Genomic DNA, 24864 nt, shown 5'->3' with positions numbered 1-24864 from the left:
ACCGAGATGTTGTAATAGTTCCTCGTGCGTTAAAACTGCCGTAAATGTAGCATACCAATCAAATAAATATACGCTCGCTACACGTCACAAACAGTGGAGACGCGTAGCGGAATTTTTTGAAACTAATTGAAAGTAATTATTTTTATCTATTTGAAAATACAGATGCCTACATTGGATGTTATTGAATTTTAGATAGATAATAGTGGTAAAACGAGAAAATCGTCAAAGTTACTGCAATTAGAATCTGTATTATTTTATCTTTTTCACGTATTCTAAAGGCCGTGACAAAGATGTAAACACTAAATCGATCGACCAATCGATATAGCTGAAATGAAATGCTGCAAGTTGATGATTGGCCACACATTTCTCGGATCGAGATCTCGATTTCTAGCATCGTGGAGTCCACGACGTGGACGCAAGGCTTTATGCTTGAGTAGTTTAACCTTACTTTAGTTGCTCTTTACTTCTACGTCCAATATTTATCCATGAACGTTATTACATAGTTTTATCTGTGAAACATCTCTTAATAAAAAAAGGATATTCTTTTCAGACTGTTCAGTGAATTACATAACATATAAAAATGTGTTAATCAGATACAAATGTAATATCAATTAAAAGAAGATCACGTAACAAAATAGATGAATAAAATGGACAAGAAAATGAGGACACCAAGTTTATTATAAAAGATTAAATATTATTTTTAAATTAATCTAATTTATATGGAAACATGGACAACATCGAATTATTATTTTTTGACACATTCTCGCATGATATCTCAGAGGTTAGTTTACGTCAGTTAAATAACAATAAATATTAAACCACAAAGAAATGTTATTTTCTATTGACTTCGTTAAAACTTTATGTAAATAAAAAAATTGAAAAAATTTCAGGAATTGAATTTGGATCTGGTACAATTTCCAAAACCTGTTTACATCAGCGAAGTAAGAATAATTCCATTGGGTGCCCGAGTGCAAGCAGACTTTCCAGGAGGAGTACGACTTGGGTAAATAACATTAACATCTTGTTATTAAATTTTATACAAGTATCTTAAAAAGATATATTTTTGATTTTTAAAACATGATATCAACATTGAAGTATGTAATAGTAATAAATATGTAAAGAGTACAGGAAAACCTGTTATCTGTTCACAGTGCAACTAATCCTTCCCAGTTCGAAATAGAATTTTTTGTAAACGATCTCAGCAAACCTGGAGCTTCTACTTTTGAGTTTTTGGGTGGTTTAGAATATAAACAGAATATTCACATCCAATTGGAATGTGAGCGGAAGCAAATACCAACCGACGGATTAGTCTTGAGAGGATGGTACACGACCATAACACTGGCGGTATATGGAACGTTGACCAAATCGTTAAACAATCCTCAAGAAGTGATCAGTTCAGCAGCTGGGTCCACTACCTGTGTCAACGTATTGGAAGAAAATTCTGAAAGTACTGCACAAATATCTTCTGAACAGCAATCTGAATGGTATTATGAAAATCAGCATCAAACAAACTCATCGGTAAGCAGATTTAAATAATATTGATGTCTAAATTCAGGTTTGAATTACATCTGTGTTATTATCAATAGGAAACATGTGTAACTGTTACTCCACCACCTCCGGTTCAACCAATCCAAGTAGTGGAACCAACCAGGACATCCACATCGGACACGGGAAAAACGGAATCGGGACAATGGGAAGAAGAAGCATCCGCTACAGGCGAAAAGCCGGCAAAACGACCTTCGTCTCCGCCTACAGAATCTCTGATCTCTCTAAGTCCAGAATCCATTTCCGCCGAAGAGGAAGAAGCGGAGCAGCAGGAAACCGGCGAACCGGAAACTGGCGAGCCCTTCGAGCCGATATTGTCGGACGAGGACATAATGACCGATGATATCCCGTCTACAACCGAATTCGAGAGTGAATCTTCGCAGACCGATGAGATATACGCACTGGTGCCACCTGACTTGCTTAATTTGGAGAAGCTGGAGAACTTGGACAACACCCAAATGAGTCATGAGAGCCTATTGAAGATGAGAGAGATCCTACAATCTCTGTCCAAGTCGGTCTCGCATTTCCACAACGCGTCAGGTCAGGAGAAGGAAACGTTCGTTCACAACTGTGAGACTTTATGCGCCATATTGGGCCCGTTCGATTCTAACGCGGATGACATCGACTTGACCAACATTGTAAATGCTGGTTTGGATATGGAGCTCGCTAGGGCTCAGCCACAGCCGGCGTACAAAATGCGTCACGTGAAGGTGGGAGTTCGCTTGGCGGAGGCTCTTTGCCGATTGTCGAAGGGCCCGGAGATCTTATTGAAAGTCGAGGCCCCGTCCAAGTTGCTGTCTCTCTGCATGCGCGAGAATGTGGCGTTGCCAGTGAAACTTTCTGCTCTGAGAGCCCTAGACGCCGCGCTGATAAGTCCAATAATTGTACAAGAATTCCTCAGCTCGAGAAACAATCTGTATAACAACGCGCTGATGATGCTCGACACGACGCTGGCCAGACTCAAGTACGCTCTCAGCTCGATCCTCCGTAAGATCCACGTGTACGAGTATCTGGAGGAAATCAGAGAATTCGATGAGATTGGTTTAGCAGAACTGATGAACACTTACGTGTGCGCACCGACGCTGATGGCGCAGCCTAAACGTCAGTTGCCGGCTGGCGCACAGATGGAATTCGAGCGAGAGCATTCTCGCAATCCTCGCGCTCACTTTGTAGCTTATTTTGAGTATCATAAACTAGCTCGTCATCTTCTGCTGACATTGTCCTCTCCGAATTGCAGTTTTAAATTGAACAAGTTAATCCGCCACTTCCTGCTACATCTCTCCGACACGAAAGAGGGCCTGTGCTACTTACTGAAAGAGGCGGAGGTAGTCCGACTCACGTTGAAGGTCCTGAAATATGAATTACCAGGTGCTGGTTGTATTCTAGCGTGGCGTCTTCAAGTTGCGCAGTGTCTGATTCGCCTGAAACAGGATTCCGACTGGACAGTCCTGAAAAAGCTGCACTCTTTCCTGGTTTTTCCCGATGGCCTGCGTGCGCTTCTTACGGTCTTACCCCTGGGCGACTTTATGGATACTCTGATCCCTTACCTGTCGGATTCCAATCTCTGCGAGTTCGCTGCTGAGGTGATCTCCGCGGTTGTCCGTTATTCCGACAAGGTGGAAATCCTTCAAAATCACGCGGAGCTGATGCTGAGCAAGTCTCGCGAGCATGCTGTACTCAGAGATGTGACGTCATACTTGACGACTGCGGCCCAGGCTTCTCATTGGGACTACAATGACGTCTCCTCACTGGTAACGACTATTAGAAAGAGCGCGGAGAAAGCCGCGTCGCTTCCCGGTCAGCTGATCACCGCCTGCAGAATCTTGCATTATCTCATCTTTCTATCGAATAACGACGTCGATCCCTTGGAGCCATATATTGAACTCAAATACAGAAACGCCCTGACCCAGCTTTTCGCCGCTGACGGTCTCACTGCCTTAGTCAGCGTGATGGCAAACGTATCCGAGTTCTACGAGCAACCGTTCCTTCATCGTGCTGCTTTGACTGGTCGTAGGGGCATGGCGTTAGTTGCCCTGTTGCTTCCCTGCGTGAGGCTGACCAGGGCGCTGCTCGAGCAGCTCGTCAAGTGCATGGCGACAGACTTCAAGGATCTCACAGTGGTTGTTCCGTTGCTCGGAATCTACTCCCTGATCGAGGCTATCCCATCTGACAATCTTATGGTGCGAACTCTGTCCGAGGAAATTGTGGGGACACTGCTAGTATTCACGCAGGCCGTGGATTCCGATGGTTCCGGCAATGTGGCCAAGTCATTATGGACCCAGATGCTGGGCGAGGTGCTGAAGATGGTTTCCCTGCGACCCTGTAACTTTGTACCTGGTCTAAAATTGCTGACTCGTCTACTACCGCCTGTTCTAACGCCGAAGGAGACTGCCACTGAGGACGCGACGAGAATCCTGGGCCTGAGGAAGCTTTGGTCGGCGCATCTTCAAGCTCAGGCGGGAAACCTCACCGAAACTCTCCGACTACTCTGCGCCAGTTGGAATGCCGAGGTCTTGCTCCTTTTGTCTACAGTTTGCAAGCAGCTGAGCGACCTGGCAGCACCAACGGCCCTTTTAGTCGGGAGATGTCTCTTGGACGGTATTTTAGCCGCCACTCCCTTGGAGAATAACGTTCCTATTCTCGTTTTAATCAGTGATCTGGCCAGACACGCGCCGATGAAGGCTACGTTACTAACTCTGACGAGTCCGGCGTCCAGAGCACAAGTAAAATCAGATCAGAAGTATCCGCCTGTCATTGAGATGATGTGCTCCACCTTGAAGAGCAGTGGCAACGTCCGTGTACAATACGAGATCCTAAACATATTCGAAACTCTGTGCGACTGCAGTCTCAGTCTGGTACAAGAAGATAACGAGTCTTTCGAGAAGAAACTGACGCATTCAGTGCCTAGCAAGGAACCTCTGCTTTCCATCCTCGCCGCTCTCATCGAGATCTTAGCGACCAGTACAAAGTTCCAGCTGGATGTGATAGAGAGCACCCTGCACATTCTCTTGTCTCTCAGCAATCACAACTACGGACTGTATCATGTGAAGAGCTGCCTGGAGAACAATCCCGGTGCCTTGCGCGCATTATTAGACCACGTGTCCAGCTTGGAAGAGCCCGAGACGAATTCCGTTGCGAGATTGACCATAACTTTTCTGGAAAATTTGATCGCTTCCGAGTCGGAAAGATCTTTGCATTTACGCACGCAGCAGTTGGCATTTTTGATCTCGTGGGAGAAGAACAATCATCCCTTAGAAAAGCTAAAAAGCGCGGAGGAACTAGTGGAAACTCTGAGAACCGCCGAAGAAAAAGAAGAGAAGGAACCTATCCCGGAAATGTTGGAACCGTTGCTGCCCACACCAGAAGCTCTATTGAGCCAGTTTTCACAAAGATGCTCCGGCGCGGTCAGCAGCAGTCCAGCTCGATCGAAAAAGTTCTCGTTTGCAACGACTAATCAAACGCAAGCTGAGAACACGGTGGATCTACTGGCACTCGCTGCCGAGTTACTGCCCGCTGACTTTAATTTATTGGCGGAGGCGCAGAACTTGTGCTCCAAAACACCTCCCGATGATGCTACTCAACCTCTGCAATCGAAGTCGCAAAATGAAGATCAAGAAAATAGGTCTGAGAAGCAGGCTTCACCAATGGTCAAGACGAAACAGCCATTTGGTAAGATCCTTCAAGAATTTATTAGATACATCTTGCCTTCTGCTTCCTCATATTAGAAAAAATAAAATATCGGAAGAAAGTGATAAGGGATGGACAATTTTTGGCCATTCAAGAAAGACCACGCACTTTCGTGATCAATTGTGTAACATTTTTCATTCAAGATTCAATAATTTCACGTCTATTGTTTTTTTTTTGTTTTTACAGTAACACCAGTGAGAGGTCGAACACAATTTGCCAACTCGTTGCGAGGTGGCCCTGTAGGTGGAGGAGTAGGCAGAGGAGCCGATCCTTTCCGATCAAGACCGCCCAACACCTCGAGACCGCCATCGCTTCACGTGGACGAGTTTGTTGCGTTGGAAACGTGCGGCGCGCAACCGACGGGTCCCACCGGATATAACAAGCTCAGCAACCGCGGAACGTGTTCGTCGCGCGCCAGCAGCGGAGCCAGAAGTCGACCTTGGACGCAGGAGCCTCGTCCACCGTATCATCGTTAGCTCGCGTATATCGGTTTCTTTTCGTATTTATGTATATACACATATCAATTACGTATATTATAACAATGTACAGTTCTCCCACTTTGCGAAAGTAACATTTCATCATGTGACGAACTATTCATCATCTTTTATCATCTTTTGCCACTTAGGATACTGTTCTTCGAAGTCCTCGATGTTCTTCTTCAGGCGCTTCTTTTTGCGAAGACTGTATTTTCCCTACGAAACAACACACGTATATAAATTTTTTGTACATTACCTTTTTACTTTATAACTATTAGAAATAGCGACAAATTAATTATGATAATAATTATAATAAATTTTTTCAACGTACCCTGGGCTTTTCTATCTCTGACAAGTTTTGTGAAAATTCTTTCAGGTTGTTGATGGCTTGCTCGTTGGGTTCTATTTTGTTTTCCCTCATGTAATTCATTACGAACAGCAGTAATTCGAAATCTTTCTTGCGGCAAGCATTGTTAATAAGAGTGCTCATGATTACAGCGTTGGGCCTATAACCGAAGGCGTCTAATCCTCTCAGGAACTCTTTGGCCTCTCTGGACTCGTGACAACCGAGCGCCAAGACTCCGAACGTCATCACATTTGGAGAAAGCTCTTTCCTTTCTGTTATGCTTATTACCTCCTAAATAATAATATTGCATCACGCAACCATCGAGAAACGAATCGAAAATTTATATTAATTATATAATAATATATATTAATTTATACTTACCTTGGCAGCTTTGAAATCGCCGCGCATGTTACGTCTTTTAATGAGCATATTGTAAAAGTCAATGTCCAGTTCAACTTTATTCTTCTCCGCGATTGTGATAAGAAGATTCTCCACGAGCACTGTGTTTGGAATTAGATCGAGGAGTAGTGTGATGGTTTTAGCATCGGGTTTAACGTCGTCGTTGGCCATTCGCTCCACCCAACCCTCCAGACCGCCAAATAGGATCAAACGATTATTGATCAACACGTCATTCAAGTCTACAGAGTCCGTCAGTGCAACATCCTTCACGCATTCTTGTGTGACCATTTGCTCTTTGCTTGTTAACGGCAGCAGCTTGCTCAAGACAGGCGGGGACGCCAGTAAGTCTGGCCTCTCACTGTCCTTCAACAAAATCTTGGTCTGCTCCATTCCCTCGATGAAGACAGTGTTGACCTTCAAGCTTCCCAGATTAGTGTCCCTGATCGCTCTCAAGAACAAGTTGTACGTAGCCACGGTCGGCTTGACTTTGTACCGACGCATTAGGTGCCACACGGTCAGAGCGTATCGCAGGCCAACCTCCTTGTCGGCGATCGCTGCGTGAAGCAGAGAATTGTATGTCTTCTCTCCGAAAGGCATACGCTTGTCCCTCATTTCGTCCACCAATTGGAACGCTTCGATGATCTTCTTGTGCCAACTGTACGCCTTTACCATGACATTGTAGTGCGTATCGTTCAGTGGAAACTGCTTCTCATACAACGACTGCCGCAGCCCGTTCAACTGTTTCAGAGCGAGCGTGCTGTTATCAGACACGGCACATGCATTGAACAGACTCGTGTACGTAGCTGCGTTTGGTATCAGGCCACGCTGCTTTGCTTTATTGTACAGTCCGAAGCATTGCTTTACGTCACCCTGCCTGGCAAAGCCTCGTATCAACAGATTGTATAGATACATAGTAGGCTTGTCTCGTTTCTCCTTGATCAGATCGAGCACTTTTATAGCAGAGTTCAAGTCGTTCTTGGATAAGTGTGACTTGATCATTTTGCCGTATTGACCTAAGCTGTGTTTCATCCAGCGTGGAACGGATGCTTCGTTATCCTGGAACTCTTCTTCCTTCTTCTCAAGCTCGTCCATTTCAAAGTGCTCAAACTTCCTACCAGAGATATCTCCAAAAACATTGGCATTCTTTGGGGCTTGGTCTGTACAGTATCTACTGGCTAAGAGCTGCAGTCTGGGCTGCGAATGCTCATTCTTGTATGCTGCGTAACAATTTTAAAAATTAGTTTTGCAATCTTTAGATTTAATTTTGGTAACTGTTTCTGCGCTTGATTTTTTAGTACTTGTTCAAGAACTATATAATTATTCTTTTTTTTAGCAGTCATGAGTGAAAATATGATAAAGTAAAAATTAATGTGAACGCACATTCTAGTTTCCAAAAATATAAGGGAGGTTAAACTACTTGAGTTTATTAGTTTAAAATTATAAAAAGTTAGAATTAATTATACATTATTTATTTTGTTACATACATTGTGTTTTATGTGTAACTAGTTGATTAAATTCGTTAACACAGCCAACGACGTTTTTCAGTTTGACCGATGTAAAAAGTTTCTGATATAACATTTTGTAAACAGAAATGGCGATAACTGAAGAGAAAATATATCTTTATTTCTCTTTTTTTTAATACTGACAATACAAAAATTATACTATGAAACTACATCAAATTAAGATTGTAGAATCGAGTACAACGAGATAAAATGAGGTTAACCGCACGTTGAAAACATACAATGCGGCCGTCTCACAGAGTCACAAGATATGCAATATGAAGGCAAACAACTACCTGCAGAAGATGTAGCGTGACACCATATAGTTATAATTATAGGGACAAAATAACGAATTTGATTGGCTACCGAAGAACAGAATATGTGTGACAATTCTCATTGGTCATTCTTGCAGTTTTATCTAGTAATATTCAATTTTCATCTAATAACATTTCAAATAGGGATATTTCGACTAATAGCCGCCCTGTTAACATAACAGCATCGTCAACTGTATTTTTTCATTACACCTGTCAGTTCGTGGTGTATGTTCACTGTTTCTTATCAAACGGTATTGACATCAGTAGATATAAACAACAAACAGAAAATAGACAGAATGATGTGAATGAAGAGAAGACTCTTTAATATTCAACCGTCGTGATTAAATTTCTCGGAGATAAATTAATTTCACGTATACTTTGTCTTTCCTTCTCGTGTCGATGTTGACTTAAAAGTATACGATTTCCAACATTTATCAGATCCTCATCAGGCAGAGCAAATGGTATGAATACTTATCATCAGCACATCTCTGTGCACGTTCGCTTATCGCTGACTGCTGAAAGCAAGCTGATAACATTGAAAGGAAGGGGTATCATATCTATAGAAGGATAGGTTGCCTGTTCACCGCCTACACATCAATGAACAGTTCTGTTGTTTTGCATTGCATTACATTGCTCGTAATGTAACGTCATGTACTAAAAATAAGCATAAAATATATAAAATATTCACTCCTTTCTTCATATTAAAAAATTGTGCTTCTTTTTTGTTGTAAATTTTCTCTTTCTTGACTAATTATTGTTCCATTTATGGAGTATGATTCTAATTTGTTTATTATAAAATATATGCTAAGAATATATAATTCTGCAGACTGAATCCATAGCAAACTCGGATTTATTTACTGCTGCTAAACAACTAGTGGAAAGCGAAATTGAGCTGATAAAGGTAATCGAAAATTCCAGCAAGTGCCAAACAACTGTTATGAACATGTACACAGCAGCAAAGAAAACAAAAAAGCCTGGAAAATCAAAAAATGTAAATATTAATGATTTATGTTACTAAAACTTCTACATTACAAAAATTTAGAAAAAAAACTACTGAATCTCTAATGAAAATCCACTATTTCAATTCAATATTTTAATAAATATTCTAACATAATAGGGGCGTCCATCAGCTGCATTATTGGCTGCCAAGCGAGAGGCAGCGCAGCGACAGTTACTGGAGAAAAAACCCAGCAACAGCTTTGTACGCGATATATACCAGAGAACAATTGACGCATACAAAACAATACGAAAGGACACCGGTCTTGTGTTTGACCGAAGCATGGCAGAGCATGAATGTCTCTGGGATACGAATTATCCCGAGTGCCCAGCCAGATTTATGCGGGTTTTGCAGAGGTGCGAGGAACTGGACTTGGTGCAGCGATGCAAACTCATCGAATCAAGACTGGCAACAGAGAGCGAGATACTGATGAAACATAACCAGAAGCAAATCGATATTCTGAAAGCGACGGATGGCTGCACAGATTCTGAGAATTTGGAATTGCTGTCTTCTAAATACGATTGCGTCTTTGTTCACCCGGTACATATAGACATAATTAATTAATAACAGATAACAGTTAATCTGCTATTTTTAAATAATAATAAAAGTACATGGAATAGTGAAGAAAGTAACATCAAGTTATATTTTGAATATAGAATATAATTTTGAAGAATGAAAATATAGAATTATTAAATATGGATCTTTTCATGAGTTTATTTTATGCTTACAGTCTACGTACAGATTGTCTTTATTAGCTGCAGGCTCGACGATCAATTTGGTAGAAAGTATCTGTAAAGACGAGGTGCAAAATGGCATGGCTATAGTCAGGTAAGCTAGTATTGCTTAAAGATTCTGTATTCGGAATAACAACGTTGATATTTAATTTTGTTAATCTTTTTTTCGACAATCTAGTTTCACCAGAATTGGATTTATTTAATCTTAACTCTTATTCATTCATCACATTTTATCATTAAAATATGATCAAATAATATATTACACAAATTCTTTTAGACCACCAGGTCATCATGCAATGAAATCAGAATTTTGTGGTTACTGCTTCTTCAACAACGTAGCTCTTGCAGCGGAGAAAGCTCTGAGCTCCAATTTGGCGAGTAGGATTTTAATTGTCGATTGGGACGTTCACCATGGACAGGCGACGCAACAAATGTTCTATAACGATCCACGGTACGTATTTTGTCTTGTTTAAAAATTGTTTTTAATTAGTTTTCTCAAAAATGTGTTTTATATATTTTATTAGAACAGAATATAATAATGAAATTTATTCTCGTCTAAAAATATTTTATACGAATTGTTTTGATTAAATGTAATTAAATTGAAATTGAGACCTTTTTGTAATTATATGATTCTAACTCTTTAAAATCTTTTACAGTGTAGTCTATTTTTCAATACATCGTTATGAATACGGCGAATTTTGGCCAAATTTGAAAGAATCTGACTTTCATTACATTGGAGAAGACCTTGGAGAAGGATATAATTTCAATATACCTCTGAATAAAACTGGCATGACGAATGCTGATTACATCGCAATTTTCCAACAAGTTTTGTTGCCAATGGCTTATGAGGTACAATATTTATCATAATAGTATTTACTGCAGTAATCGATTGATTTGTACAAATCGATATAGAAGTGTGCCTTTAATCGAAATACTAACATAGTATTATTATAGTTTCAACCGGATCTGGTGATAGTGTCAGCTGGTTACGATGCAGCTCTGGGTTGTCCAGAGGTAATTTTCAGCATATCTTTAATTATCTTCTTTTCTTTTCTTCTCAGTTTTGCCCAGACCTCGTTCTCGTCTCCGCTGGGTTTGATGCCGCGATCGGCGACGAGAAGGTTAAAATATTTTCTATTATTTATAATCATGTGCTGCTTTACACTCATTCACTGTGCATCCATCGATTGTATGATTATATCTATATTTTTATATTAACATAAACTTGTCTTAAAACAAATCACATAAAATTGTATCGTATGATGTCATCATTTTCTTCATATTTTGCTGTTCTATAAAGGCTCGGAAGATTCTTACAACTTATTAAATTATTTAAAAAAGGGCTATAATATGTATTATTGTGTTTATAAATATTATTATAATATTTGCATTAATACAGGGTGAGATGTTGATAACTCCGGCATGTTATACACACTTGCTATCATCATTGTTAAGCTTGGCAGCCGGGAAAGTTGCTGTAATTTTAGAGGTAAAAACATTTCTCTGAATTGTACGTCTCCATTTTTACTTGTACGTTATTTAAATACTTTTAATGCAATATTTTCATATGTAGGGTGGTTATTGCTTGAAGTCTTTAGCGGAAAGCGCAGCATTAACTTTAAGAACTCTATTGCGTGATCCATGTCCTGTTCTGCAAGTACTTGATTTGCCATCATCAAGGTAAACGTTAAGAAATTTACATGTTATAACTATGTAAATCACAAATATTATCCATAAATAAATATCATTGCTATAATTTGATATTAAGAATTTGCTCTTTATGAAGTTTTTCATTTCAGTATACGTGAGACTATTTTAAATGTAATCTACGCGCATAAACCTTACTGGAAATGTTATCAATACCAAGATACGTACAATATTAACAGCGTAACGCACAACAAGGAGGAGATGGCCAATCGACATATAGTTATGGTTACGTACAAGTAAGAAGCTGTAAATCTCTAATATTGTTATAATACGATTAACATAATATCTCTTATAGCATGAATAGAAAAATCAAAGAATTTTGTCATCTACATATTATGATCTATTTTTTCTTGAAACTTATGTTCATTATTTTTAACGTATCAGTATATTAAAACAAGTACAATATTTAATGATTATTAACATAATTCTAATTCTTTATTCCAGGGGCAGCGAAGTTAAACCAGAAAAGTATGAAACTCGGAATTGTTACCCTATACAGAGCAAGGAAGTTTTGGATACTACGGAGAAAAAATTGGACAAATTAATACAATGTAAGTAACAAAATTCAAATAAATCATTGTACATGTTCTGTTTACTGTTTATTGCATACTTATACGAAATACCTATGCATGAACATTAGTTTAAATAATTTAATATTTAATAAAATTTTCTTTAAAACATATTGTAATAAAATTTTTTATTTTATGAAAGTTCATACATTTCATTAAAACTTGAATTTTCTTTTACAGTTACAAACTTGTATAAAGCGCCTCATAAAGTGTGCATCGTGTATGACGAAAGGATGCAGAAGCATTGTGACTTTTCTGACAATACTCATCCAGAGAAGCCGTCTCGGATCTCCAGCATTTATAAGAATCATGAAGAGTATGGCTTGCTAGAACGATGCCACTTGTTACAAGTAAAACATTACATGATAATTATATACGATCATTAAAATAGATATAATTTTATATAGAAAATTACATTAATATATATATATCTCAATTTGCTTTTAAGAATCTCGAATTCAATTTAACATAAATTTTTTACTTTATTTAATGCAAAAGAAAATAATACACGAGTATTACACGTAATAATAGAAAACAGAGAAACCAAGATGTAATTTTTGCCTTCATTTTCTCCACGAAGGGAAGGAGTGCAACGATAGAAGAATTATCGTTAGTACATTCAAAGGAATATATCGAGGCCATGAAGACGACGTCAACATTAAAACTCAAGGAATTACAAAAGCTAGCTTCGGAATACAATTCTGTTTATTTTCATCCGGAAACGTGGTCAAGTGCTTGCCTGTCCGCTGGCTCCCTTCTGCAAGTATTGGATGACGTTCTGAACAGGAGGAGCCAATCCGGAGTGGCGATTGTGAGACCCCCAGGACACCACGCTGGAGATAACACCGCGTGCGGCTTTTGTATCTTTAATAACGTGGCTGTGGCTGCGGCATGTGCTGTACAGTTTTATCATTTAAAAAGGTATAACACTCTCCTCGATTATATAATCGCCAAAAAAAAGTTGGTAGCATTAACAACAAATTATAAAAATGTGTTACAGAGTGTTAATAGTAGATTGGGATGTGCATCATGGAAACGGGACGCAATATATCTTCGAAGAGGATCCGAGAGTCCTTTATATCTCTGTTCATCGTTACGATAATGGAAGCTTCTTTCCGAATTCCAAGGCAGCTAATTATACAAGTGTCGGCTTGAAGGCGGGCGAGGGATTCAGTGTAAACGTACCGTGGAATAAGGTACATAAGGCGATATATATTTTCACGAATGTTGAACTTTGTTCAACTTTGAAGTACGAGGATTTGATAAGTCCTTAGAAAATATATATATATATATATATATCAACTATCATGTCAGTTTGATATTGGTGCCGCTATCTCATATATTTTCAAACGACTCTCGTACCTTGGGAATATTTATAGACTAACAGAACGAGATAATCTATCGTGTACATTATTGTGTATTTACTTTTTTCTAAATATTTTGCAGAAGGGAATGGGAGACGCCGAGTACATAGCAGCGTTCCAACAGGTTGTGATGCCTATAGCTTATCAGTTTAATCCGGAATTAGTTCTGGTTTCCGCTGGATTCGATGCTTGTGTAGGCGATCCACTTGGCGGTAAGTAGCACAAATCAAAAATATAATTATCGCAGCTATTTAAAAATTGAATGTGTCGCCCTACATATAAAATGCTTGTATAAGGCACACATTAATTTATATTTTATGTTATAATTGTATATTATATGCGTTTTAACAATCTTCAAAGAATGTTCAAATCTCTCAATTATTAGGAATTTTTATTTTCCATCAGGTTGTCACGTAAGTCCAGAAATGTACGGCCATTTAACTCACTGGCTCTCATCCCTGGCCAATGGTCGTATAATTCTCAGTCTCGAGGGGGGCTACAACATCAACTCGATCTCGCATGCAATGACAATGTGTACCAAGGCTCTCCTGGGCGATCCTATGCCCATGCTGGACCCTGGTTTGATCCCTTGCCCCAGTGCGGTCAATTCTATCAACAATGTGCTGAAGACGCAAAAGAAATTCTGGCCTAATCTGCAATACGGAATGTCATTGCCGAAAGAAAAGCTGCTTCCTAAAGTGAGAACGGCACCTGATAAACTTGAGGAAGAAAGAAACGCGGAGAAACCGAAGCGTACGGAATCGAAGATCGCCTTGGAAGGACTCGAAAGTGAGAAACTAGAATTGAATTTGATAGACAAGAATCATCTGAGTCAAGTGACAGACGAAGAGATCTTGAAGCTAACGAACGAGATAGAAAATATCAAGATTAAGAATTCCAAGTTGGATACAGTGAAAAGTGAGGCAGACGAGAGGAAGAATCCTGGATCGAAGAGCGAGATGAAAAGCTCAGATGGTAAATAACAAATCCCTAACAAATTAATTTTCTTAAACGGTATATTTGGTCGAGATAAACATAATATAATATGCTTTATACTTTAACATTTGACTTTCAGTTTCGCAAAATATACAGAAATGCGTAAACGAGACGAATCAGTCGAGGAACACCCAGCAAGCAAACTCCAGTATCCGCGAAGACCGTGACGACGAGGATGCGGCATCTCTTCAGCGTGAGACGCAATCGGCGAATCTTCTAGAGTATCTCTCTGAAAATCTACAGGTAAAATTTTCGTGTATTATATAAGATTTATGTATAATGTTGTTTTATACTTTACACAATTTTAATAATACATTTTATATTTTAATATTACTAAGTTGTTATTTTAATAACTTAAATTAATAAATTAAATAATAACTGTTAGATAATAATATTAAAGTTACTAAATTATTATTAAAATAATAACTTGGTAACTTTAATAATACACCTCATGTATCTTTCATCTCGCATAAATCAATTTCTTCCATGAAAAATGAAGAGAATGAATGAATAAAAGAACTTTTCGCGCTACGCAGGCTCTGACAGCGGGAGAAATGTTTGCTGTGGTGCCTTTGCGTGACTGTCCACACTTGTTCACGGTAAACGAGGTTCCTCCGAGTGGAATTGATGTGACTTCACCCTGCGTGGAGTGCGGCAGCACCGCGGAAAACTGGATCTGTCTGCAGTGTTACACTGTGCACTGTGCTCGCAGCATAAATCAGCACGCGATGCAACACGCAACGGAGTTTGAACATCCTATCACGCTCAGCTTTAGTGATATTTCCGTCTGGTGCTACGGTTGTGAGGCCTACATTGATAATCCTGTAAGTATCTCTTCTTCAGATTGCTCATTCTCAAATAATAGAATAACATAAAAATTATGTGCCTAAGTTTATTAAATTTTTAATTTCTTTTGAATAATTTTCACATTGGTGATTACTGTTTTTAGCGATTATATGCGGCAAGGAACGCAGCTCATCAGAGCAAATTCAATGAAGAACTTCCCTGGACTTATAACGAGATTACAAACACGCCTTAATTAATCTAAAAGAATTAAAAGGCATATCTTTTTTATTCTTTAGATACCGCGAGATCAAATAAAAAGTTAAAGGTGGAGAATGATTACTAAATAATATAATACCACATTAATAAATAACACAAAATGCTATTGTACAAATAATTCAAGTTATTATAGCTCAATTATAAATATTTTTGAGATTTTAATTTTTTGTTAAATTAGAATTTTAAAAGCATGGCTTGATCTTGATAATTTTTACTTAAAAATTGGGATTAAATACGTGACGTATTGAATCTGCAATTGCAATATGTAATGTTGCATGTGGGAAAACGATTCTTCAAAAATTCAAAAAATACTAGTTTAAAAATGAAAAACAAAAAAACATGATCCAGCGTAAACTAGATTGCTGAAAAATCAAACTATAAAAATGTACTGAGATAATTTGTTATATTTAACTTGGTTAGAAAATATTAACTGTACTAAACTAAAAATATCTTTTATTGATTGTAGAACAATGTATGGTGTTCCGAAAAAATTCAGCAGCTCACTTAATTAATTAGTAAGAAACGAGAAGTTTCTCTTTATTTCTTCCATAATTAATTTCTTACTTAATTTATTAAATAATACTCTTTACTGAAATTTTTCAGGTGCACCGTGTGAACTATATTTTTCTATATAAAATAAATAGATTAAAAATAATAAACCTCTTAAACAATAATTATATTAGGAAAGAATTATATTTTCCTCATATAAATTTCCATTTTATTGTATGATGTTAAATTATATTATCATAGTGCAATAGTATTTCTGACATATTACGTATGTATACAGGTTGTTCTCGTAAATGTTAATTATTATAAATTAATAATCTATTATAATCTTTTATAAATTAATAATACCTTTCACGTAATCGCTTTTAAAGTAAAAGTACATATAAAATATCTTTCATTAAAATTCTAATAAGATATATTAAAAGATATATAACTTATTCTTGCTTATATATGTATATTTATACTTTTAAAGTATAATAAAAAATAAAATTCATTCTTTATCAAATTAAAAATTAACTAACTAAAGTTGCCTATTTTCAAGAACAACCTGCTGTACCAATTATAACACCGAATATATAAAAATTAATAATTTCTATTTTAAAGTAATCAAATTTTTGTCATCTCTTTAGATTATTCTGGAGCAATTCGCCTTTTGTATTAACAGAAGAGAGAAAAATGAATATTTATACGTATAAGCTTTAATAAAATAAATCGTATTTACAAGTACTACCTCTTACCAAAAAGAAAACTAGACAAATAACAAGAAATAAAAATGAAAAGTTTGTACATATATTAGTTTGTAACTAATTTCCCGTGAATTTCCGAATCCTTAATATATTATATTCTATGTATATATTTGATATTTAATACAATTAAAATCTATTATAAAAACTTTAATAAATCATGACTTCTCACGTTGAAACGTTTGATAGAAACATCCTTTTTCGCTGTATTGTTTACATTGAATACTGCAACAGTCTCTAGTAATATTTTAACAAGTCAGTTAGCCACTTTATATCTGTCTTTTTTTTCGCTCTTTGACTAGATTTTATTATCTTATTATTATATATTCTATTATTATCTTAGGAATAGGAATGTAGAAATATCATTTTTTTCAATTATTCGCTATTTCTCCACCTTATATTCATCTGTTATTTTTACTTCTTTTTGTCTTAGGCACAAAGTATTCGATTCTCAACAATAGCAACTTGAACTGTTCGATATATTCGCGAACGTCCTCTACAGCTTTAACGAAACTGCTAAAAATACCGTCATTCTGTCGACTAAACAAGTTTCCCAGTCTCTCGACCGGTTGCACTAACGGCAGTCTTTCCACAGAGATGTGAGGGTAGAAGGCCTTGACTATGTGAAACCCAAACTGCCTAGACTGCGAGCTGTTGGACAGCCTCGCGAGTTCGTCCATCGCGGAAGCCGGTAACGCGTAGTACAGTCTGTAAGGGATCTTCTTCACAGCGAACTTCTCCTCGCAGTCCCTGACGCTTCTGGCGATGCTGTTGAACACCTGCGGTAAGGGTTTGGAGCCTTGCTCGTACAGGTGAAAGTCCTGCGTCAACTTGTACTTGTGATTGCCGCTGCGGTAGACCTTACGAGTGTTGCGCAGCTGCAGCAACGCGGTGGGCATCGAGTAGCTATACGAAGTGTACAGATGCACGTTGGTAAGGTACGGCTTGGCCGCCAACTCCGTGGCGACGTGGAACGTCAGCGGGAGGATTCCACCCTGATGCGCGAAGGCATAGAAGAAGGCTAGCAGCAGATTGCTGATGTACCACAGCACCAGTTTCCTGGACTTGTGCCTTTTCGTTTCGGTGGAACTGCTAGACTCGCCGACATCACTGTCGTCGTTGAACGATGCCCTCTGAACGATATCTAGGCTGGGAACTTGATTCAGCTCGGGCGCGTAGAGGAACACCAGCGGAAAGAGCACCGGGATTATGAAACGCGGTTCCTGATGCGGAAAAAGGGACAGCAAGGCAACCGGAACGATGAACGCGGTCGTCATCAGGCCCACGATACTCTGCAGACGTGGCAGACGCAGCCATTGCGCCGTTATTCCTCTGAAAATAAATGTTGAAATTAGTCATTTCATTACAAAGAAAATTCGCGTGATGTTGACTCACCTGTACACCATTTTGACGAACGTGAGCAGTCCGATGAGTCCCAGGATGCTGAACAGCAGCGGAACATTCAGCAGGAAGTGCAGGAAACGAGGATGCAGTCCGTGCGTCTGCAAATTCTTTGTATCGATATTGTACTTGATGAAATTAACCGGCGTCACCACGAAATTGTTTATTCCGACTTCCAATTGACCTATCTCCCCCATCGTTAGATATCCGTAATAGAAACTATCGACTAGAATAAAGAACAGTGCGACTGGCAGCCCGTAGAGGATGAAGATGAAGATCCGGATGTGGAAGTCCACCAAGCTGACGCTCTTCGAACCTAGACCTCTTTGCAGCCAGAAGAAGATGGGAGCGAGAGCGAACGCGACGAAAGTCGGTCTATTGAATATCCCTATCACCGTTATCGTCGCCAGTTTGAAGCAGTGGTTCAGCGAGTGCGAGGGCAACAAAGCCCTGAGCTTGTAATACTTAAGTCGCTCCGTTCCGCTCGTCGCTTCGCTGTACTTCTTGGAGATGTAATCGTTCTGAAGCACGACCTGATATGTGACAATTACAAAATTATTAAAACAGTGTGTGCATGTTGATAACGGTATAATAAAATACCGAAAGTTCTTGATTAATTATACACAAGAAAAAATATGAATCCGTCAACTATCTTTCTTCGAGTAATCGATCGTCTTCGCGTCGTTCAATTTTTTTTTGTAGAGAAAACTAAACATACTTTCTCCGAAAACACCATGCACTTGGAAACGAGGTACAACAGAGCAGCGGTCAGCACCAGTTCGATGGAATTGGACAGTATACGGGTGGCGTATGTGAGCATGATATAAGAGCTGGCATATGTCACGAGTCTGACTCTGTAGTTCTGCCCGTACATGCAGCAGATCTTGTAAAGAAAGTAATCCGACAGGAAGGAGAGCGCGCACATGAAGAGTCGTGGGAAGATCACGAAGAAATACGGAGTTTTCAGCGACAGCCCGAATAGGTGAAACGTGTACGGAGACAGCATCTTGAGAACCACGTAAGGCAGACCAACGACGAGTTGAGGAATAAACGCAGTGCGTACGGGAAAAGTAGTGTTGAATTCCCATGGTTTGTAGACGTCGATATCGAAATGCTCTCCTGTAAGAGACGTAAAAGAATTTTCGAAAACGAAAACATTGAGGAGTGAAAAAACGGTGACTTACCAGAGACAACTTCGATGGACTGAAAGAATTCGTCCGGATGGATGTAGCCTGTCTGCGGAGCGAGAGTAAGAGTTATTCTTAGTGCAGCTAGGATCCAGTACAGACCAATCTTGCGACGTATAGGGTTTGCAGACTGATACTCGTCAATGGATCTGCGATACTCGTTTTTGTGCTGATAAATAAGAATTATGTAGTACATACATGTAGGAATAATTATGTTATGTATAAATATACATTAATAAATTTTTTAATAGATGATAGTTTTTAATAATTTTAATAGAGACGAATAGGAATAAGAGTTAAGAGACTGTACATGCATGAACTTTTAAAAATATAAATGGATAACGACAAATATACGCAACATGAGAAAATAAATTAAATAAAGTAATAAAAATATAGAAATACTCACATAAATATATAAAAAATTTATATAATTTGATAATATATACGTAATTTACACTTTAATAATGAATAAAATAATAAATTATGAGAAAAATATTAGTATTAAGAAGATATTTAAAACTTACCTTTAATGACATATTTTTGTAAAAATTATTCTTTGTAAAACAAATTTATCGTAATTTAACCTCAGCAACTGTTTAACATTTCCAAGAACAACCATAACCACCATCTTTATACGGCATAATGTAAACCAATGTAAACAAACTTGAAACGACAAATTTGTTTTCTAGGTAAAATTTGTCCCTAGTTTGTCTCTAGAAAAGTTCAGGTTCAATAATGAGCTTCGATGCAAAAAAAGAAAGAAAATAGATATGGAAATACCATTACCGAAATTAATCAAATTAAAAATCCAGTTGAACAAAAGTTGAACAATCTTCCACTCGAATATCGATTGCTCGAACGTTGCAAAATCTCTACTTGCTATTGATTCTCGAGTACACGTCACAAAATGGACGTCGTAACTTGTGCGTGAACCGCCCGCGAGCAATTGTTTACGTTTATTCACTGTGCTCTTGGTGGATCTTTCCAAATTCGCTTTCGCATGTAAGATCCGAGAAACTTGCGTGAGTCGCGTGCCGTGCGTGTGCGTGAGACCGCGTGCGGGACGATGCCCGAGCGTGTTTCGGTGTGAAGTGTGTATCAGTGAAGGGACAAAGGGTGTCACGTAAGTGTGTGCCGAGCCCTCGGGAGGACTCGTTCAAAAAATTGCAGAGACTTCGGGAGAAAAGAGAGAGGGAGAGAGAGAGAAATATTCTAAATGTCGACGAGAATCTCGTCTATTTAGTGGTCCACCGTTTCGCGGGCGAACTTTCCTAGCTAACTAAAGTACGCGCGAGTTAAGGGCGAGAGTAAAGAGAGCCAGTAAAAGGAAGTTTTTTGATCGACAGACTCTTAGCATGTTCGCGGGCGAAAGTCAAAAACGATCACTCCGGTTACTTCGGGAGAGATCTGTCGGTAATCCCGACTTCCGCCTTCGGAAGAAGTGCGTAGAGGATAAAGTAACTAGGACATGGCAGCTCGCAGCTTCAAAAAACGCTCCTCCTCTGTGCTTTCAGAGACTTCATAGAGCAATCTACTCCCCCTTCCCGGTGGGAGCTAACTATGTGTCGCTGTATCGCCACACAGCCATCTCCAGGACTGTTTGTAAAAAAAGCTAGCCTAGCTTGAATCCTGGCTAAACCGCTGGCTGGCCACTTGTTTGTAGCCCGGTCGAGTCGTTGCCATGTGTCCCATTCGATTTGTGTTAGGTGTAAGAGAGTTGGACGCCGCTATGGCACGTGTAGGGGCTTTAATCGAATACCTCCGGGACAGTGTGGACTTTCCGCTCGACTCGGGACCCTTGAACTATCCTTGCTGTATACTATATAGTCCCTTGCTACTGCATTGTTACCGTAAGATGTACAAGAAACGCTACGATACATCGTTCCACCTGGTGATGCGCTCCCGCGCGGCCCGCGACACAGTAATAAGACCCCATCTCTGTGTGTTTGCGTTGCAGAGGAACGCGGGCGTTGCAACGGGTAGCTAACTATGGGCAGCAACACCGACGGCGACAATCTGAATCTCAGCTGCGGCGAGAATGACAACGGCGACGAGCTCAGGCTGGCAGCAGACGAAACGTATGACACACGCAGTGAGGTCTCCTCGAGCAGCTCCAATTCTGACTCGAGTCACCCCAGTATCAGCTCGGTCTCCAGCAAGTCGTCACGCGGCGACAACAAGCGAAGCAGGAGGACCAGGACCAAGCGGGGCAGGTCCAGAGAAACCAAGTCGTCTAGTCCTGAACCGAAACGAGCTAGGTCCAAGGAGAGCAAGGGCACTACCAAGAGCTACGACTACACCACCAAGTTGAACTACCTGTTTAGAGACGCAAGGTTCGATGGGGACAACAATAAGTAGCGATTAAGTTCTTTCTTAATTTGACTTTCTTTTAATTACTTTAGAATCAACCCAGCATATTGTTGGATTTCATTGTCTCAGTAATGAAGCTGTATGATATGCACATCGTTTGAAATTTAACAAGTATTTATGTTTAAGACATAACAAAACACAATCGTGGGATTTAACTACAATGCAGATTACTTGTAGCGTTTTTTATGGCAAATACATGTTGTGCATGATAGTAGAAGTGCATTTTTCAAGATCGCGTATCGACAATGAAACTGTCTAGATTTGATGTAAATGTTTTCAAGTCTCTTCCACCAGATTTTTCATCATCAAATCTAACAATGCGGAGAATGTAACGTTATCGAAGGCCAAGGGTGTATGGAGCACGCTGCCACAGAACGAGGCGAATCTGAATCAAGCATACAGAGAATCGCGTAATGTATTGCTGGTATTTTCCGTGAAAGAATCCGGCAAGTTTGCTGGATTCGCGAGACTCAGTACGGAATCACGAAGAGACGCCGGTCCAGTTTCTTGGGTATGCGCTAGCGAAACATAAACATAACTTTGCAATGAAATATTCAAGAAGTGTATAAAAATTACAATCAGTTTTAACTGATTTCTTTCAAGTTCGATTGGTTGTTGTGTTCATTAATTACATTGATAAAAAAGATAAAGCAGTGATTGAATGCGTTTCAGGTATTGCCTCCTGGCCTGTCTGCAAAGGCATTAGGCGGTGTATTTAAGGTCGACTGGATATGCAGAAAGGAATTACCGTTTACAGCTACGTTACACCTGTACAATCCCTGGAACGACGGCAAGCAGGTCAAAATCGGCCGAGACGGCCAAGAAATCGAGCCCAGAGTCGCCGAGGAATTGTGCAGACTGTTTCCGGAAGACGAAGGTAACTTTGCAGAAATGTGTGGACATATCTCGAATCAATTTTATATATAACATGTGAAGATAATTATCCAAACATAATTTTAGTTGATGTTGTACGAATATATAAATCGTACACGTTATAAACGAATTTAATATTTATCGGCAGGCATCGAGATGACGCCGATCTTACGAAAGTCCAAGGAAGCGGGGAAACACGTGACCAAATCGTCGCGTTATCGCGACAAGAGACCCATAAGCAGCTCAAGATTCTTGCGGAGAGGCGGACGAGGACGTAGACTGTTCCTAACTTCGAGATCACGCTTGGCCTCGCTCGCTAGGGGTTCCCATGGTGTTGCGGGTGATCACAGGAGTTCCAGGGACCATTCCTATCGGTACACGCCGTGGTTCAACCGAGGAGATTCACCGTACACGAAGTACGATCATGCGATACCGAGTGACACGTGTCATTTTTTTAAATCGTACAATGAATATTTGCTAACTCTGATATTCTGTGAAAAGGATTTTACTTTGAAAAATTGTATGATTTTTTGTTAGATAGTGATGACGATTTGTTTCCAGGGGTTACGGGACAGGACTGGGTGTCGCAGCGGTTGCGGAGGCTTACGTGGCGGATTACATGCGCACCATGCAACATCAGTTGCCTCCGTTGCCGCCTTACGGCCCGCACCCCTATGACACTCTGCCTCCACCACCTCCACCACCAAGGTGAGAATATTCACTGCACAGAAAGTGCTCATCTTGATGTATACTTTTCTTTTTGATAATTTAATGCCTTATTTTAGATGGATTCTTTGCAGACATCCAATTTAGTCAGCCAAATTTTTTGGCTAAAATTGAATAAAATTAAATAATAATTAAATTAAACAATTAAATTAAATAGCAACTTGTGTTGAAGCAAAATCAAACACTTGTCTCCTGTTAAAGAAAAGTGTTTACAAGATATTACCAAAACGTGTTTTTTTTTCTAGATATTATGATGGTTTGCCACTACCTCCAGATTACAGTGCAACAGCATCGGCACTGGAGAAGCGCAGCTATGAAAGAAGCGTAGACGAGTTCCTGTGGAGGACGGCTAGCCGCCACAGTCGACACAGTGATCACCGTTCTTCCCGCGATCATCACAGATACAGAGATCGTAGATAAGGATCGACTGCAATGTTCTCTTATTAATCCGTCGATTCCTCATCATTGACGAGTCTCATCATTGTGTCCAATGATCCAATCAATGATAGGTTGACAAGAATATAAAATTAACATATCGTTTCTCATCTGAGGAGATTTGTATTCTAAACGATATTGTTAAAACACGAGATGATGTAATTAATTAATGTGATGTATAATAATTAGGCAGAATTGTACATAAATCTATTGAAAATCAAATTTAATTGTAGAATATATTAAAAGTAATTTCGTTTCCAAAAGCAAATAAAATCCCAGGTTTCATTAATCCGAAATCTCTGGGAGAGGACTGGAGGAATCGACGGGTTTAATCATGTCTCATTGTCATAAGATTGTAATCATGTTTCAACAGCGTCTAATCATCATTACTCATCAAGCTGCATAACGTAGCGCGATTTCACGCACATTCTTTCTGTTCTTAACGTAGGCATAATTAAGTAAGTTTTGTACCATCGAGTATATTGAAATCCGTGATACTTTCAGTGAATTTCGCAATCAGAAACAAAACGCAAGAACTATTAGAGTATCTCATGAATCTAAAAAAAATCTATCTGATGCATTCTTTTTCTTCACTTACTATACTTTTCGGGCGTCTTGTGTCCGAATTACCGCGTCAGTTTTGCATGCAATAATCATCGACGAATTCTACGAGGAATTTTAAGGTTCATCATGTTTTCAGATACATTAAGTAGGGCGAATGTTTGATTTCATAATTCCACGTGTTTATACATATGTGTGATTGTATGTAAACAAGACTTTCAAGGTACATGAGGTACGCGAAAAATATTGAACTCGTTGTTCGATCTCGTGACGTGCATATTCGTTTCGATACTTTAGAAATACTTTCGGAGAAAGATATTTGGTGAATAAAGGAAGATGTCAGGAAATCGACAAATGATAAGGATT

General features: G+C 39.1%; 5 protein-coding genes across 12 annotated transcripts; 3 read left to right on the top strand and 2 right to left on the bottom strand.

Moving 5' to 3' along the window:
- The first annotated feature begins 395 nt into the window (after positions 1–395).
- On the top strand, positions 396–6038 carry LOC105279703 (protein virilizer). Its single transcript, XM_011339642.3, has 5 exons — positions 396–781; positions 891–1003; positions 1152–1518; positions 1587–5214; positions 5419–6038. Exons 1-5 carry the CDS (start codon positions 728–730, stop codon positions 5706–5708), a joined length of 4452 nt encoding a protein of 1483 aa, XP_011337944.2. The 5' UTR covers positions 396–727; the 3' UTR covers positions 5709–6038.
- LOC105279704 (pentatricopeptide repeat-containing protein 1, mitochondrial) lies at positions 5745–8231 on the bottom strand. The gene is made up of 4 exons (XM_011339643.3): positions 7938–8231; positions 6436–7670; positions 6040–6345; positions 5745–5924 (listed from the first exon to the last, which is right to left on the bottom strand). The coding sequence occupies exons 1-4, from the start codon at positions 8029–8031 to the stop codon at positions 5823–5825; spliced, it is 1737 nt and encodes a 578-aa protein (XP_011337945.1). The 5' UTR covers positions 8032–8231; the 3' UTR covers positions 5745–5822.
- Positions 8232–8446: 215 nt separating this feature from the next.
- Positions 8447–16945, top strand: LOC105279705 (histone deacetylase 6). Of its 3 annotated transcripts, none has more exons than XM_020031813.2 (19): positions 8447–8727; positions 9093–9257; positions 9384–9803; positions 9994–10091; positions 10275–10448; positions 10654–10846; positions 11059–11118; positions 11397–11486; positions 11571–11677; positions 11797–11940; positions 12149–12255; positions 12454–12623; positions 12854–13194; positions 13274–13469; positions 13720–13849; positions 14043–14612; positions 14713–14876; positions 15170–15457; positions 15583–16945. In XM_020031813.2, exons 1-19 carry the CDS (start codon positions 8725–8727, stop codon positions 15670–15672), a joined length of 3510 nt encoding a protein of 1169 aa, XP_019887372.1. In that variant the 5' UTR covers positions 8447–8724; the 3' UTR covers positions 15673–16945. The 3 variants fall into 3 exon arrangements, with proteins under 3 accessions (XP_019887372.1, XP_011337947.1, XP_011337946.1); XM_011339645.3 differs by lacking the exon at positions 11059–11118 and adding an exon at positions 10952–11011 and having other exon boundaries at positions 8447–8870; XM_011339644.3 differs by lacking the exon at positions 11059–11118 and adding an exon at positions 10952–11011 and having other exon boundaries at positions 8448–8727.
- On the bottom strand, positions 16417–20407 carry LOC105279710 (GPI mannosyltransferase 4). Of its 2 annotated transcripts, XM_011339656.2 has the most exons (6): positions 20320–20407; positions 20058–20246; positions 19531–19702; positions 19065–19465; positions 18341–18879; positions 16417–18277 (listed from the first exon to the last, which is right to left on the bottom strand). In XM_011339656.2, the coding sequence occupies exons 2-6, from the start codon at positions 20067–20069 to the stop codon at positions 17347–17349; spliced, it is 2055 nt and encodes a 684-aa protein (XP_011337958.1). In that variant the 5' UTR covers positions 20070–20246; positions 20320–20407; the 3' UTR covers positions 16417–17346. The 2 variants fall into 2 exon arrangements, with proteins under 2 accessions (XP_011337958.1, XP_011337957.1); XM_011339655.3 differs by lacking the exon at positions 20320–20407 and having other exon boundaries at positions 20058–20301.
- Positions 20408–20464: 57 nt separating this feature from the next.
- On the top strand, positions 20465–24848 carry LOC105279709 (YTH domain-containing protein 1). Of its 5 annotated transcripts, none has more exons than XM_011339654.3 (7): positions 20465–20656; positions 21491–21866; positions 22198–22414; positions 22576–22780; positions 22925–23192; positions 23338–23484; positions 23748–23922. In XM_011339654.3, the coding sequence occupies exons 2-7, from the start codon at positions 21523–21525 to the stop codon at positions 23920–23922; spliced, it is 1356 nt and encodes a 451-aa protein (XP_011337956.1). In that variant the 5' UTR covers positions 20465–20656; positions 21491–21522. The 5 variants fall into 5 exon arrangements, with proteins under 5 accessions (XP_011337956.1, XP_011337955.1, XP_011337952.1 ...); XM_011339653.3 differs by having other exon boundaries at positions 21048–21866; XM_011339650.3 differs by having other exon boundaries at positions 20465–20974; positions 21048–21866.
- The last annotated feature ends 16 nt before the right edge of the window (positions 24849–24864 follow it).

This window comes from Ooceraea biroi, chromosome 7, assembly GCF_003672135.1.
Source record: "Ooceraea biroi isolate clonal line C1 chromosome 7, Obir_v5.4, whole genome shotgun sequence".
Classification (NCBI taxonomy): Eukaryota; Metazoa; Arthropoda; class Insecta; order Hymenoptera; family Formicidae; genus Ooceraea; species Ooceraea biroi.
Note: the sequence above shows the minus strand (reverse complement) of the source record. Positions and strands in the feature narration are given on the sequence as shown.